This window comes from Lutzomyia longipalpis, chromosome 3 (genome assembly GCF_024334085.1).
Source record: "Lutzomyia longipalpis isolate SR_M1_2022 chromosome 3, ASM2433408v1".
Taxonomy (NCBI): Eukaryota; Metazoa; Arthropoda; class Insecta; order Diptera; family Psychodidae; genus Lutzomyia; species Lutzomyia longipalpis.
The window spans coordinates 17,648,691-17,665,917 of record NC_074709.1 but is presented as its reverse complement, the minus strand read 5'-3'; the positions used below and the strand labels follow the sequence as shown (position 1 = coordinate 17,665,917).

The 17,227-nt window shown below is 37.3% G+C and overlaps 1 protein-coding gene across 2 annotated transcripts in view; it reads right to left on the bottom strand.

Annotated features, from left to right (window-relative positions):
* The window catches only part of LOC129792435 (fringe glycosyltransferase), a 114,064-nt gene that overhangs the window by 21,146 nt on the left and 75,691 nt on the right, over window positions 1-17,227 (bottom strand). For both annotated transcript variants that reach the window (XM_055831498.1, XM_055831497.1), the window contains 2 exons: window positions 10,956-11,004; window positions 5,561-5,663 (listed from right to left, as the gene is read on the bottom strand). In XM_055831498.1, the coding sequence (XP_055687473.1) occupies window positions 5,561-5,663; window positions 10,956-11,004 (152 nt within the window). The remainder of the gene's footprint in view (window positions 1-5,560; window positions 5,664-10,955; window positions 11,005-17,227) is intronic.

Sequence of the window (17,227 nt, the reverse complement as noted above, 5' to 3'; positions counted from 1 at the left end):
ACAATTTCATTTGGAACATTGACCAACATGCGACTGTATCTAATCCGCTACACATTTGACTGTTAAATTAAAGTCATAAAATCCAATTAGTGGAAACTAACAAATGTTCCAAAGCGCAGAGATTTCGAGGCGCGAGTGAAAGAATATTGTCGTCAATTGCGGGACGTGCGCGAAGCACAGAAATTGATGGATTTCGTCTTTCAAATGGGGCCCCACCAGAACGCGGTGCACGTCCAAAAATTAGTAACACTAAACGACACATTAAGCTGTCTAATAAAATTCTTACGCGCGGGCTTTTCTTTTTTTTTTGGTTTGCGATGGAACACAATCTGGGTGATGAAATTTAATCAGACCCCGGAGGAGTTCATTAGTCCATTGATGTGGAAGAATTTGGCGACGAGAGATCGCAGTGGTTGTGCACGATGCCTCCATGGAGTTGTTGCACTTTTTCTTCATGAATAAATTTTTGTATTTCCCAGACTTGGAGCAAAAAAGGAAATTTAATCTCTGTCACAATCTTCTGGCTCCATGAGGGAGAACTCACTTTATTCGCCATGGCATTTTACATAATTCTGACTACTCACAGCGAAAATCCGCCATTAAGTCGCAGAGGGACGTCTTGTACTTTGATCTATTTTTCTTATACACTCATGTGTGCAACAGTTGATGGCTTCCCCGGCTGTAATGTGAAATACAGCAAAGTCGCCAATCACATACTGAAAGGGGGAATGTGTGCTCATATTACAGCCGAAGGATACCTTGAAGGTAGATTGAATTTATTGGCTCGAAAAGCTGACACGAAAGGCTTCTCTGTGAACTTAATTCTATGAATTTATTAAGAATGTGGTTAATTTATTGACGTTTTAAATAAAATTAAATGAAAGAGAAAGAATTTAAAAGAGATTGTTTAAAATTCTGAGTCACAACATTTCCCTTTTCCTCTTTAACAAAAAATCGAAAATTCTCCAAGTCTTCTCCACTCTCTAATTTTTAATGAAAGTAAACTCCATAAACGTTTTCCAGTTCAATTTCTACCTGACTTAATTAAAAATTCTAAAAGTGAAGGCGCCACAACTAGGCGTCTCCATCGTGTAAAAAAAGGCAATTTTCCAAACAAGTTTCCATTTAATCATCTTAAAATGCAACATGTTCCAATTATGTACATAATATGTAACTCTTTCAGTGGAAACTTTAAAGATCTATCTGATGCGAACAAATATCACGAACGACTGACTTGCAATTTGATGTACAACCCTAATTAATTTAAAAATCAATCCCTCGATCGTGGTCCAGAATCTTGGCGATGGCGAAAGAGGGTAAAGTGGAAGGGATAGCTGAACCATTAAATTGCTATCTTGAATTAATTATCTCGAACCGCCCAGCGAGGTTTTAATCCCAATGCAATTGACAGAATTTCCAGAAAAGCCACAGACCGTGTCTTTCATCAATTGCCACCCAGAGACATTGCTCAGCGTCGCGATCAAATCTCTCCACTGCTGTTGCAGGCAGGAAGGCATCTCGAGTGGAGGAGGAAGACTACACAGTATAATAAAATGATCATCCGATTGAGTGCGAGAAAATTATTATCATTCCTGCCTTGTAATGCTCGCTAATGAAGTCTGTGGGGAAAAAGAGGTACCCTACCTTGTACGTCTGCTACGGAAGCGGGGAGGACAAGTGAATTTTTCGTACACTGTAATTGGGAAAAAATCCCCCCATCACTTTTTTTTCTTATAAGATGAATCCCTTGTCTCTGGACAAAATGATCGAGAACAAGATGATTGACTTGTGTGAGATTTGGTTCGATTGTTTGCTTCATTATTCCACCGACAAGCTTTTTTTTATCGCACTGCCCAATCCTTTGCGCGGACCACATCATTCCACCTTATTAAAATGTTCCTGTGTTATTATTCTTGATCAGCTTCGGCACAACACATCTCATTGACTCAAGAACAGATTGCTCTCTATTGTTACACACCATTCCCCCGTCTTTCTCGCGCGCGCGATCTTCTATTGCCGCGGCTTGATTTTCAATTAAATTCGATCCATACACCGCGCGATGATGGTTCCATTGAAACGCATTCCTCTCCACTTGCTTTTCATCCCTGAATTAACATTGAAATAGCGCTCCTCTTATTTGGGACATAAAGAGATTCCTTTTTTCTCACTCTTTACTGCGCGAATCCCCTATACCATATCCACACCAAATGCGTCAAGCGCAAAAGAATACCTCTTTTCATCATTAAGAGTGAATTGTACTCCGCAATTTTTGGAGCACCATCGATGAAGTATTTTTAAAATTTGGGGCTTATTTCCATTTATCAATGAAATACACATTGTCGCAATATTTTAATTTTTACCCAAAATGTATTAAGTTTCTTTACCATGAAGTTTTTTTTATATTCCGATCTGGTTACGCCAATATTAATTTCGGAGTTTATTATGTGAATAAACTTTTGTTGAAGCAGCTAAAATATTTAATAATATTCAGTTGAGATACATAAATGTTCCAAATGTTGAGATGGAGACGCCTGGTTTACCTGGCGCCCATCCAGCCACATCCATTACTTTTTAACATTAATTAATTAAAAGCCAGTGAAAATGCCAGGCGTCTCCACATCAAAACCAAAGAAAATTCAAAGGTTTTTTTTTCATTTCTGTGACATTTAAAAAATCAATAATTTCCACAATCAAGCCCAAAAGTATCACAACATGTTACCACATTCAATATTAAGTAATTATTACAATAATCTACGTGCAATTGGAGCTGTATAGTGAGATGTGGTATATTTTCAAGAGAAATGCCTCAAAAAATCAAGAGAGATTTAAATCTCCATTGCATAATTATTGAGTTGTGAGCAGTTTTTTTTTACCATATAGGCAAGATAAAATCTCATGTATTCAGATGTTAAGCCTTAATGACTATAATTTTGTGCTGCACACAGAGTTTCACATCAGATGGTGCGAGGGGAGAGTTCAGCTAAAAAAGAGGAACACTTGCTATTGCATATAGCAAAAATTCACCGTCTTTATTGTGCTGATCTAGAGCTCACATCAACAAAAAATTGATTACTCATTAGATGAGAGTTTGTGTGCAGAAGAAAAGCTAGGATGGAGGGAGAAAGGCAACGTGAATTTGAGGGAACATTGGCAGAAATTGTGGACATGAGCATTAAATTCGTAGGTAGTGTGGACCGTGTACACATTCTACAGTGGATACGGAAACTCTATCAGACCTTCCGGGAGGATGACGAGAGCACCCGGTATGCTCTTGAGTATGCAAAGTATCTCAAGTTAGCTCTCGAGGAAACCTCAGGCAGGCAAATAACCAAGTTGTACGAATTGTTTGAGAAGAAGCCACCAAGAGGAAAATTGCCTCCACTTTCCATACTTCTCGGTGAGATTCTCTTTAGCAAATATGCCGACCTACGGAGTTTTGCAGATATTTCACCCATTGTTTGTCACAAGACAGCCAACGGCGAGGGTGTTATGGTTGTTGAGAAAGACTCCAATGGTATGATTAGCACCTACATGGCCATTCAGAGTTTTCCGAAAAATTAATGATGCATACAAATACAAGGGAAATTCCTCGTAATTGACATTCTTGGACTTTTGCAGGTACAAAGAAAATAAGGTATTGGAAAATATTCTTGACGTCATTTTCCGTTTATTATAAAATTTCAGACTACCATGAGGAATTTTCCTTTCTGGGAAATTCCTTGGGGGGAGAGATTCTTCGTATCAAAATTCAAATTCAATTTCCTTCAACATTGTTCGCCTGAAGAAAAAACCCGAAGAAACCAAACTCCTTCCACCTTTTTTTCTGCCACAGAAAGATTTTTCTCCCAGATCATTCAATGGAACCCCTCAACCGTTCAGTGGAATGCGTTTGTGGCTGGAAATTAACTCACCAGAAGGTATATACTTCATTCTCATTTTATTAGGATCGTACGGAGTGTAATAATCACGTGGAAAGGAATAAAAGAGTTACTCCATTGTTGTATAATGAATTGAAACTTCAAGAAGATGAATTTCTCATTCAATTCCCCCTGACGCGTTCGTCTCACCTCTTTTTTTTATACTTATTAAGTCCCTCTTCCACACCTCCCCATTCTCACACAATTTTAATCGCGTCTTTTCCTGATTTTTCAATGGGACTGCCCCCACATAAAAAGAGTAGAAATAAATTCAAATTTGGACGGGGAGAAACAGCCATTATGTTGAGAATTAATTCGCAATAATCATCAAAATTAATTACACAAATTGTTCCCATTTCGACAGCACCCAATCAACCTGGAAGGAAATGATGCACCCAACTGTGCTGCTAGTGGAAGATACCTGCGGTAGCCAATGCATTCTGGAAATGATTCTAAGAAACTAAAGAAGAAATCACATTTTCGGCGGCAATTTTTAGCAATTCCTCTGTTGCCCACTTTTTTTTCCTCAAGTTTTTCGGCAGAATTTAAATACAAAATCAATGGCAGAAAAATAAAACAGAAAAAGACCGCCGCCACTGTTTCTTCATTTCGTCTGAATATAAATTGACTAATAATGAATTTTTTGGAAGAAGCAAAAGAAATGAACTGTTGCCATAACCTCCTCTGCTGCTGCAGCGAGTTGGAAGAAATTGGGTATAAATCCACAAGATACTCATCAATGATAAATGATTAATTTAGGAAACATGGAGAAAATTACAATAATCAGAAATTCACGATTTTTTCATCTCTCCCCGCATCCTTTTCGATTTACACAGATGATGGTCAATTTTTCACGCTTCTTGGGGAGATTTTAGCTGTTTTTACTCATATCTAAAAGTATTTTATTGCATTTGTTATGAAATTTTCCAAAGAAAAGTTGTTATTTTGGTAGAATATTTCGAAAAATATATTAGAAATTTTCTTGTAGTTTTCTAGAAGTTTCGTATATAAAGTTTCTAGCAGTTTTATTAAAAATTGAACTAACTTTAGAGTTTGCCGATACGTTTCTCGCACTTTTTGATAATAACTTCAATCTTGTATGTGATGTTCTTGTAATATCTATAGCATTATTCTAGTTTTTCTAGCAGTTAATTTTTTTTCCAATTCAAATATATTCTTTATTAACACGTTGAGGACTAGCAAATTCTAGTAGTTTATTTGTACGTCTTAAGACGTCGAATGATCTTCAGAGGATTATTCAAAATAAAATATTATCCAAAACTGCTAGAATTTGGTTCTGCGCTGATAGCTGCTCTCCAAAAAAAAATTCTACCATTCCTGCAATTTATCCGCCTCTCATATACATATTTCCTACACGTCTACAACATACAAAAAGTATTTTCTACACCTCTTCAACCCAACATTGCACCTGAGTGCGAATGGTGGCTGAAAAAGAAGCAAAAATTTATATCTCTTAATTGGCTCATTTGCATTTTCTCCCTTTCTCGGGCAATATGAGAAGAAAAAAAAAGGAATTTGGTGTAACCCGTGTGGGTTAATAAAACGTCTCGGAGGCAGTGTTTATAAAAAGGAGAAAGAATTAAATTAAAGAAAAAAATAAATAAAATGCATCTTGTACTCACTTTCTGCCACTGTTGAGAAAAACATCCAATTCCACGGACATCTTGCAGCACAGAGCCTTTCGGAAGTGACCCATGGAGCAGTTGGTGTTAATCATGTGCCCATCTGAAAGTTATCGCAAGCGGTTATCCAAAGTGCATTTCTCAATTAAATGCCAATGGGGACTGGTGAGGACATGCAGCGAGGAATCTTAATTGGGGGAGTGATAAAAATATATTTCTTTGGCTTTTCTGCCGTGTCTTTGAGATTAAAATTTGTATTGGATGGTATTTTTGTGCTCATTCGCAAAAGGGAAGAAGCATCAAATCCACATTTCATGTCATTTTAAATTGAACGTGGGCATTTCTGAACCAATTTTCCCCAATCGCATACTCGCCCCGGCTCCTTCCCACAGTCTCCACTTTGGTTGCGCGCGGCAAAATCTCCACGGTAATTTTCTCTTAGTGTGGCCATTGTGTCCATATGAAAGGGGGTATCGATAGAGAAGGAATAAAAATTGTATACAAAGTCTATAAGATACTGAGGAATTTTGATTGGATCAGAATGTTGTTGAGATATTTTGTCCAATTAAAAAGATTCTGTCTCTGCCACCAACTATATATCGCGAGAGGGCAAGAAAAAGCAAAAGAATCGTTGACACCCTTTGGACAAAACACAAAAAAATGTGCATCCACCAATTCCATGGCGTGGGGATAATCAGTTTGGATTCACCAAAATTGCTGTTTTGCTGTTGCTCAAGAATTTCTTTTAGGAAAGACACAAAGTCATGTCGTTAATTAATCTTAAAGGAGATACAGTCTGTTAAAAAAATTCCTCAAGAGAACTGGGGAAAAAAAGTTTCTCCTCTTCTTATAATTCTCCTCATGACTTCATTCAAACAGACTGTTCGTATCAGAAAGGTTAAACTCAGAATGGATTGAAAAATAACCCATTTCGAGGATTCATCTCAAAATTTAATGACTCCCTGGACCATAGCAAGTCCCTGATACACAAAATGTCCCCAAGATGCGATACATAATTGAATCCACGCTTGGGATAAAACGATAAAAAGATGGGGAAATATCACCGTGGCTGGGCAGCAAAGAATTCCGGATTCAAACAACCATTTCGTTGGTTGACAAAGAATTGGTTTTTCATGGAAATGAACAGCCACTTTTGCCATGGCGGCTCTGGAAATTGAGATGTGCTCATTTGACCTCTTGCCACCGACTCCACCTCATCTAATTAGTGTCACAACCGACTTCTTTGCCACAAATCACCACCTCCGATGCTCAGAGGATTTTAGCTGTGATTCTTTCTTCAAAGAAGCACAGCTTCTGTGTACACTCAAAAATGCAAAGTCGTCAGATCGGGCTCAAACTTGGGATGAGCACGAATTAAGGTCCCTACATTCCAAAAAACGTTGGCGCCAAAAATCTTTCCGTCCGTCCGTCCGGCCGGCCGTCCGGCCGGAACCTTTTGCTAAATTACAAGAGAACGGTAATAGATAGAGACTTGCGGTCAACGGCAAAGTTCATATATCGGATGGAGGACATCCGATTATGATGTCAAATCCAACCCCCCACCCCTCCGTCCGCCATTTTGAATAACCCCCAAATTTTGTTTTCGCTATATCTCAGCCCCTGTTCTAGCTAGAGGTCTGAAATTTTGATATGTTGTAGGGGCCATCAAGACCTTTCCAACGATACCCCATTTTTGAAAATCGACCAAGCCGTTTAGTCAATATGGCCGCCACAATTTTTAATCGAAAATCGGCCATAACTCGAGAACGGCTTGACCGATTTTGACCAGTTCGGGCTCAAATGAAAGCTCTTAACAAACCCTACAACTCTCTAGAACATTGCAAGTTTCAAAAGTGACCGCAAGGGGCGCTAAAATCAAAAACAAAATTTTCGATGAGTTTTCGATGAATATCTCGAGAACCGCTTTATAGATTTGCTTCATATTTTGATATGTTATAGTTGACTATAATACTTAACACCATGCCAAAAATGAAGAAAATCTATGTAGCCGTTCCGGAGATATCGCTTTTTACAATTTAGGTGTCATGTCTTAAGTTATTTAAGTGCAGCGCCCCGCGAAGCGGGGCGTTTTATATATACATATACAAAAGTAAAGTCAAATATATATAAATGCATAGATATATACATTATATATACATATAAAGATGCAAAGATAAATATATAAACTGCAAAGATAAAAATTAAATATAACATGGATGGAACAGTATAAAGCGAAAGAACGGTAAGTAAAACTTACGGGCTGTGATTCTTTCTTTGTCAGTGAAATGAGAAAAAGATTGAAAATTGAGGATGGGCAAATTTTGAGGAAGGCTTTCTCGCGTACCGAATCACAGCCAACGCCCACGATTAAGGCTTTTCGCATAATTTCTTCGCGTTGGCTGTGATTCGGTGCGCGAGAAAGCCTTCCTCAAAATTTGCCCATCCTCAATTTTCAATCTTTTTCTCATTTCACTGACAAAGAAAGAATCACAGCCCGTAAGTTTTACTTACCGTTCTTTCGCTTTATACTGTTCCATCCATGTTATATTTTTTATGTTGCTCTCTTCCACCAACCCATCACCTTCACCTCCTTCACCTCATCTACACAGCCACTGTAGAGCATCACTCAGCTTTAGTCTATATGTATGTAAAATTTCTTAAAGCAAAAGTGAGTGATATATTTCCGCATTAATTTTTGCACAGGAGATGGCCGATTAGCACAATGTAATTCGGTGATTCATTAGAATAACGCATGAGAGGCACCATCACGAAGTTATCGCGCTTCAAGGCAAGAAAGGTCGGCGGCACGTTTGATTGCCTCGCTTCTTATTGCCAATTAAACTATGGCCGCTATTCGACAATCAAGTTGACTGAATACTTAATGCATGTGTTGCCTGTGTTAAGAGATATATTTGACAACCTGAATTGGGATTATGCTAAAAACATCTATAATTCGGGAATTTCATTCTTGCCTGTTCTACCTCTCTATTTTCTTGTATTGAGTTTCAAAAAGAAATAAATCATTATGACTATTTTATGTATTCATTGATTTCATTGGTTACTGGATGAATAGCCAAAGTCTGTGTCAAAAAGGCGTGTTTGCCACTAGATGGCATTGATAACAAATTCAAATAAAAGTTCTTTTAATTTAAAAAATCTGAGAGACGCATAAAAAAGCTATAAAAAAAGTACGCTAGCTTTACTAACTCTCTATCTATAAAAATTATTAAAATGACAAATCAGCGACGTTTTGATTTTAAATAAATTTTTCAAATTTCGTTTTTTTCTAAACTTTTTCGTTCAGTTTAAATTTTCCTGGAAAGCTCAAATAAATTCTAATAAATTAAAATCACACACATTACAACTTGCAATGGAAGTTGTGCACATTGTGCTGAATTCTTGGTTGCTTTTCTAAAGTTTCCCCCTGCTTCAATTAAAGTTTCCCTACAGACGTTCCATCTACAGATGTGTTGAGAAATTTTCACAAAAAAAAACTCAAAGCAATTTCCGTAGCATCTGAATCCTAATTTGTTGCGATCGACACCTCCACCCGTGGACGGGTTTTGTGTGTACGGTGTGCATTGTATGCGAAGCTACTGATGCTGCTGAAGAGATTTAATTACACACCATTCATTTTCATTCCAACATATTGCTCCTCTCGCATTTCTAATTCACCGCACAGCTCATCAGCTCGTCATTTCTTGTGTTTTCTTCACTTGCGATGAAATTGGGCGGATGAATTTGCTCACGTTCCAACAATTGACATGATGAAATGCTCCAACCAATGCTGCGCCAATACCAAAAATTACTTTTTAATGATTTTCAGCTTGGGGTGTATACGAGGAGCCTCCAGCACTTTTCTATCGCCTAAAATGACCAAAATACCCGCGTCCAGACATTTCAGTTTGACTCCTTTCTTTTATTTTTCTTCCACACATTTTTTTTGTGCATTTTCTGGCTGATTTTTGGCACAACAAAAGACATCCTCGCAATCTTCCACGCAAGACATTTTTTTTACCCATCTTCATTTTTGTGCGGCACACCTCAAGAATTTCAGCATCATTAGGAGGTATTCTATCAATTCCTTAACAAGATAAATCGTCCTCTCCTTATGCGATCACACTGCTCTTTTTTCCCAAACTATATATACATACATATATATGTATATAAATTCACATTGATCAAAAATACAACCACGTTTTTTTTAGCACACCTCACTCGTGTGGGATTTTTCAATATATGTATACGAGGTAAATTGTCGCTTCGCTCCAATTTACCTCGCCCCGCTTCGCGGGGATTTGTTGCGCTTCGCGCAAATTTCAAAGAGAAAAAATTATGATGGTTTATAAGCATATTTGGAAAACTTATCAGTCCCGAAAATAAAATTTGCAAAGAGAAGAAATCATTTTCATACAACATTTCGGGCGCCAAATTCGAAAATGTGCAAAAAATGCATGACTTTTATATGGGGGCTATATGAAGGGGGGCTTTGGGGGGAAACTGAATACGGCCACTCGAAAGCGCCTGATATAAGGAGTCTCTGTACCAAATTTCATCACGATCGGTCAAACGGTGTAGATTTGTATAGCTGTACAGACACGAAATCCTTTCTTTATTATATAGATATAAAATATTTATCATGCACGGGTAGATTAGTGAAAAAAAGTGTGTCATTAAAGTGCTACGAATGGGTTTTTAGTGATTTTATGGTGATTTTACAGCCTTTGTCTTAGACATTTTGCCATTTTTATTGCTTAACAATCTGATAGACGAACGAGGGTGATGATTTGGGCGATATCAAGACCACTAAAACCACGCAATTAATGGCTTCGAGGGGGAATTGAACTCTCCATGTGCATTTAGAGTGACCATAAAGTTCCATATCTTAGAGGCATTTTCGGTATGTGCAAGATATTCCAGACAGCTCGCTCTTGTTTATGTTTGAGAAAGGAGTTCTTGTAAGTGGGTGAGAATACCTATAGTTCCTAGTTCAAGAGAAATCTGCATTTAATATGAATTGATTTTCGAATTTATTTGATTGAATTTAAATTCACTGAATTGAATTGAATTACATTCCACAACTAAACCTTTAAGTCATTTTATATGGATAGGGGATCAAACTAGCACGAACTCATTCGCTGAAATTATAAAAAATCCGAATGATCTCAACAAGGAATATTTTTAAATAATTCTAGAACACCTTAGAACGTATTCAAAAAAAATTTACTATAAATACAGATTAATTTTTCTCGAGAAATTTTAATTTTGCTCCCGAAGAAAATAAAAACATTCGTTTGAACACCTTGGCTGCCGTGTGGCATCATTTCCATGAATAACTCAATAAGAAAATTTCCAACATCTTAAGCTACTGGAATACAATTAAAATGCAACTTACTTGTGAGTTCCTGGTAGTATTTATCATTCGTGTCGGTGAAAAACCATGTCTGCAAAAGAAATTGAAAAAGATCTATTAGTTTATCTCTCTGATTAAAAATTCTTGTGTGAGAAATGACGTCAATTCTTCACTGTCTTCCAATTGAGAAATGTGTCTCCGAAGTGCAAAAAATCATGCACTTCATTGAAGGCAAAAGAAATGGTTTTCATGAGAAATATTTATGGGACTTGGCTTCTTTAGCGGTAGATTGTAGCCAAGGGGGGAAGTTTAATGGTAAATGGTGTACTTTAAGGTTATTTTATTGTCTGCAATTCTGGAAATTCATTCAGGGAACAAATAACATTCTGAAAATAATTTCTCTTTAGTTGAAAATCTCATAGAATTTTCTCTTAATTAATGTCACAAATATTAATAACCCGTTTCTTTTTCAATTGAAAAATAAACCCACTATGTTCAGCCATTCCAGACTTAGTGACGTCCCCGGGCAATTTGGCACAAACTTTCAAATACCATAAGAACTAAAAATTTTCTTGCAACAAAGCAAAATATATCTCCTTGTATATGCTCACAAACAGCTCATTAACCCTTGTAAGGCAGCAACTGCACTCCAAGATAGCTTCATACGTGGTGCAGTGTGAGAAAAGAAAAGACAAGAAGGAGCAAATGAGTCCCACAAGATAAAATTAATTTCAAATTGTTTCACGTTTATCTTGTGGTGCAAACTGGAGAAGTGTGGTCACATACGCAATATCTGCAACTCACGATGGAGATTTTTCTCTTGATTCGCACAGTGCAAGTCCGGGGACGACAATATGCTGTCAAAGGAAGGCCTGTGGAAATGAACATACAGCCAAAAATGCATATTAACGTTGCTACACCCCCCTTCTTGCCCACCACCACCTCTCAGGGCCCCCGGGAGCCTTTCATGTAACTTCATGTTGACGAGCAAAGAGAGAAAAATCGCGCGCAAAAAGTAGTTAATGTCCATCTTGTATCGCGCGCATACGCCGAGTAAACGTCGTCAAGAATGGTCACAAGAAGATGGAGATGGAGAGAGAGGAAGAAAAAGTGGAGGACGAGATGTAAAAAAAAAGGCCAGGTAATATCTGAAAACGGGAATACGAGTCTCTCAAGATATTTTGCTGAATTAGATATTTATTGCATTTCGATTGATCGTGGACTTTTCTCGACGAGCTTCGATATCCATCACAAACTACTTTTTTTCTTGAATAAATCACAATTTCTTCAATGCACCTTCCAACTTGTGACGAGTAAAATCTAATTCCCCCTTTCTCAATCTCCCTCCTAATTGATTCACGTGAATTCATTGGTGATGGCATGTGAAAGAACTCCACTGTGTGGTTGGTTCAATCGGGGGGTCAACTGCTACCGAATTGATGAGTAACTGATGGAATGTATCGAAGTCACTGATCATCGTGATTTAGGTATGAATTAGAGATATTTGATATTTTGTACAGTCATTTACAACTGTTCAGTTCAGAGATAGTTTTGTTGCATTTAGGAAGGGAATGGAATGTGATATTTGTACTATAAAACGGATAGCGGTTTAAGTTTTGACAGCAGCTTTTAAAAACTGACAAGCATCAATGCGAAACTGCAAGTTGTTACATAAGGCGCTGTTTCGCGAACAATGAAACTAGATCAAAGACTCTTTTGATCCTGTTTTGAGGCATTTTCAAATACTTTTTAGAATCTTTTTAGAAAGTTACGAATAATCTTAAAAGAAATCCTTATTCTTAGCAGCCATGAGAACGAACTTAGAGGTTCAGAAAACTTCTAAAAATTTATTTTTTTTGTAAATATCTATTTTATTAACCCTTTCAGCTGGAATTGGGCTGGAATTTAGGGAAATTATCTCTCTCTCATCAAGCCCAAAATACTATTATCCATGAAACCCGCATAGGATTTCGCAAAAAAAACTTTTATATGTGCTAATTGATATCCCCAGTCGATAGTGTCAGAGTTTATGCAAAAAGTCATCAAATTAAAACAAATCACTTGGGAGATTTTCAATTTCAACCGAAAGCCCTCACAGTTTGCCGGCCATGCGAGCTGCATATTCAGAAAAGAGAAAATCCACGATTGAAGAAGTGGATGCAATGCTCAATGCCCAGTTATGGGAGACAATTTGCTGTCTCATCCCATTTGCATCTAGCACAATGTGGAATTTATTCACGTTTCCACCATGATTTATCCTCGTTGGATGTGAATTTAGTGCGAAATACCCTCATTGCCATCTTCATACACACACAATTTTTTGGCGTGTAAAGCACAATAAGAACATAAATAAGTCACACCGTGTGTGCCCCTATCTGGCGACTCTCTTGTGCATATATAGCCAACAAAATATGCCGTGCGATGAGCAAAAATGCCAATTAATAGCCAATGAGTGCATCCTCCACACTACCCAGTATCCAAACATGGTCAATGCGACCAAAATACGCGCGGCATTTAAAGGTACGCAGCTTCGGACGCAAAGGATGCAGGAGCTGGAGGGTACAACGATATAGTGAACCCCTTTTGCGAGAGAAGAGTCGCAAATATGGAATTGATTTATGGTCAACCTAAGAAGAGAGACACTTTATCTCAAATACCTTTAGCACTTTTTATTAAGCTCTCGATGGTGCGCCATTTGTGCACCAACTCCTGATTGGGTACCCCAAAGAATAAAACAAGTCAAGCATAGAGAGATTTATTCCACAAGCAACTTTTGCGTATCCCGTGAATGGCTCATTTGTCTCCATCCCCCGAGCCAGACTCTTTGACATGTCTAGAGATTGGAGGAAGCGTCTCAAAAGATGTGGGTGGCATTTGATTTATTTCTTCCCCCCATCCCATGCGCCTTAATTGCACCTCTATCCCACTACGACCATTTACAATTTGCTCACCCCGAATAGATGGCCTTTAATTGCGAGATCATAGGAATAATTGCACTTTGCTGCCTGGCTGTAGTATCAGCCTGCACTTTAGTTTTGTGGATGTAGAAGCCATACCTCTGTCATCAGGACTATGCGGGATTTTAAACTTGCTCTCTCTCTGGGATAAATGGCAAGTTTGCAAAAGCACTTTCCTTTGGTGTGCAAACTTTTCAAAAGACTCTGTTAAACTTGTTAAAATAGAATGAGGAACATTTATTTAACTAATGAGTTGCCATGCGCTCCCCTAGAAGTTTTCATTGGTAATTTCTTATTTGTTGCTCTGTGGTTTCTTTCGGGTATGAGTTGCTAAAGGTTTGTTGAATTTGTCATATGGGTTTATATATATGTTCCTAAATTGAGTGTGAGGGAGGAAGTAAAAAAAAAACTTTAAGATTCTTTTTTGATTATTTTCCAAGAAATCTTTCCCAAGAAGAAAATTACCTTCTGATTATCAAAATATGTTGATAATCAGGGTAAAAAACAACCCGCCTACGCTTTTAGTAAAAACTGTCACAGTTCCCTTATAATGAGCTTAACTCTTGGGAAATTTTGCATCATTGTTCGTTGCTATGTATATTTTATCTTTTCAAGAGTAAGAAAATTATTATGCAAACCTGTTGGAGCAGCTATATAGGTACCTACATTTTCAATTACCATCGTCGAAGAAAGACCTTTTAGGAGTGGACAGAATACCAATCATGAAGACAATAAAAAAGGCCGATAGAAAGTTTGCGCAAAAAGTATTAGGCATGACAATCCATATCATGTAAAATGATCATTTGGAAACAAAACACCTTTTCATATGTATGTACATTACATTTTAAAGCATCACTTTGCGATGAGAATGACTTGCAGAAAAAGGTAAAATTGCACTTGAAGACCTAACGTTTCTCGATTTATATCTCCTTAAAGATATTTTAACAGTTACCTTCCACGACTTATTGAGCGAATAATTGAGATTCATTAACAAGATTGGTGTGAGAGCAGCACTTAAGATGGAATATTGGGTCAAAATACGTTGTTTTTGGGGGACTTTTTTTTTCCACACACACACTCTATGTACCATATTTAGTCTTGATCTCTGTCTTTATCTCAAATTGATCAATTTGCTGGCACGGGTTTTTTTAAAAGCCTTTTTTCTATTTGGGAAGATCCCCATGGCGTCTTCTAATGCTAATTGAACGAACAATCTTCCTTGAGCGTTGTTCAAGGGGATTATGAGTGTTGAAAAAAAAATGGGAATATGGAATATCCTCTGAAAGGGATGAGAAAAAAAGTGTCTCATGGGATAAAGGATTTTAAAATCGGAGAGAAAATACAAAGAAGTACCTGCACGAAATCTTCCGCGTGGCAGAGAGAAAAGAAAATGAAGATAAGACAGAAAAGTCTGTTGAATTTAAGCGATAAGAATCCAACAAAATCCTCCACAAGCTCTGTGGGTGCACCGGCCGAATATTTTTTTTCTTTCCTTTTTTATTATTATTTCTTCAAATTCTTCCTGCATGTTTTATTTACTTTTACTAAAGCCACCAACAACAGAAACATGTTGGCAGGCAAGTGTTGATGGAAGAAGAGTGGAAAGAGGAGGAAAAATGTGATAATTCTGGAAGAATTACTCATCAAACATTTGCTTTGCTTGTTTTTAAGACATTTTAGCGTCGCTGAGGCGTGCTCTTTTGATGATACACACCACAGTATTACAAACAACAACAAATTTACTAATAAAAACACTTTTTTCCATCACATTGCGGGGGTGAGAGACGCTCCACCATGAATTCCATATTTGAATTTTTTTGTGATGGAAAAATCCATAAGACGAAAAAGAGAAAAGTCTTTCCGAGACATTTAAAGAAATTCAACACCATTGCAGAGGGGAAAAGGCTAAAATGTGTCATTTTTTATTTATTGGTGTGTCATGAAGTACTTTTAATTTCCAAGAACACCAATTTACACACCCAGCCAAGAACATTAATATCCCTACTTTGAGCATTATCACATCGTGAGACGCACACGGAGTCCCAAAAGACACGAAACTCGACCCACAAAAATTAACCCCTTTATGCCCTTTATACCGTCTTTATGGGCTCTGAAGGGAAGGAGGGAGGAGAATATTAGTCACAGAATTCTCACACTCCACTACGAGAATTTTCTAATCCAGTTTTTCCGGCTCTGCCATGCTCGTTTAGTTGGAACCATTAAGAGCATGCGGTCATTAAAGAATTACGCGGGAAACGGCTTGTAAAAGACATGGATTTTTTGCAAGAAAAGATTGCGAGAAATGGAAAGAATTTTTCTCTATGAGTTTTGTGTTTAATTCTCTCCAGAATTTCTTATCACAACATTTTACCGCAGTTAAAGCATAAAAATATAGAATTATAAACTTTTTTTTAAATTATTTCAGTTCTAGCGTCTACCAACTTTTTCTATCCATTCTCAGAATTTCTCTTTCATGTATAGAATTTTCTAGCATTTAAGGAATTTTCAAATTATTGCCAAGAAAAATTCATAGAAAATTCTCCATAAAAATGTTTATTTTGCATAATGGATTTATGCTAAAATTTAAACGGAAATTAATTTCTAATAAGAACCAATAAAGTTTGCAAATAGACCGTTAAAACCAAAGTATATCCTCGTCTGAATGAGAAATCTTCTCAATTAGTAAATTATTATTGCGGTATATCTATCCATTTCTCAAATCAACTTTGCATGTGGAGGTCCATCAAGTTACTTCATCATCTTGAGATTCCGAAACGATTACATGTTTCAAACACTTCATTTCTAAAGCGGAGAAACACCCTATTTTCGACTTGATTACGTAATTATTGAATCACTCTCGCGAGCAGCAATCACTGCTGGGTCAAAGAAGTGACCAAACTCCTAACTTCAGGGAGGCACTTGAGGCACAATAGTGCTGTGGCACATTGTAGCATATCAACACGAGAGCCCCCAAAAGTCGGAGCGTCGAAAATTGCGCGGAATTAATATTTTTTCCGACAAATGGCTAATTTATGCGCAACACGCGGTGTCTCTTTTTTCTTCCCATGCCCCGAAGAAAGTCCGAAAAATATGAAAATTAATAAATTAGATACCTTCAATGGCATTTTTGACCCCATCTCCCAGCATGCAAGAGCGATCTCGCGAGTATCTCTTTACGCGGAAATCTTATTTTGTCCGTTACACGCTGAGCGATTCAATTATTTGATTATGTTAATGCTAAAATTTCTTTTCTTCACTAAGAACCCATTTTTAATTATCGTACAACAGGAGGTTAAGGCGTTATGTGAATTTGGAGGGGCTCTACTGAAATTTTCAATCAAGCACCGACTTTGATTT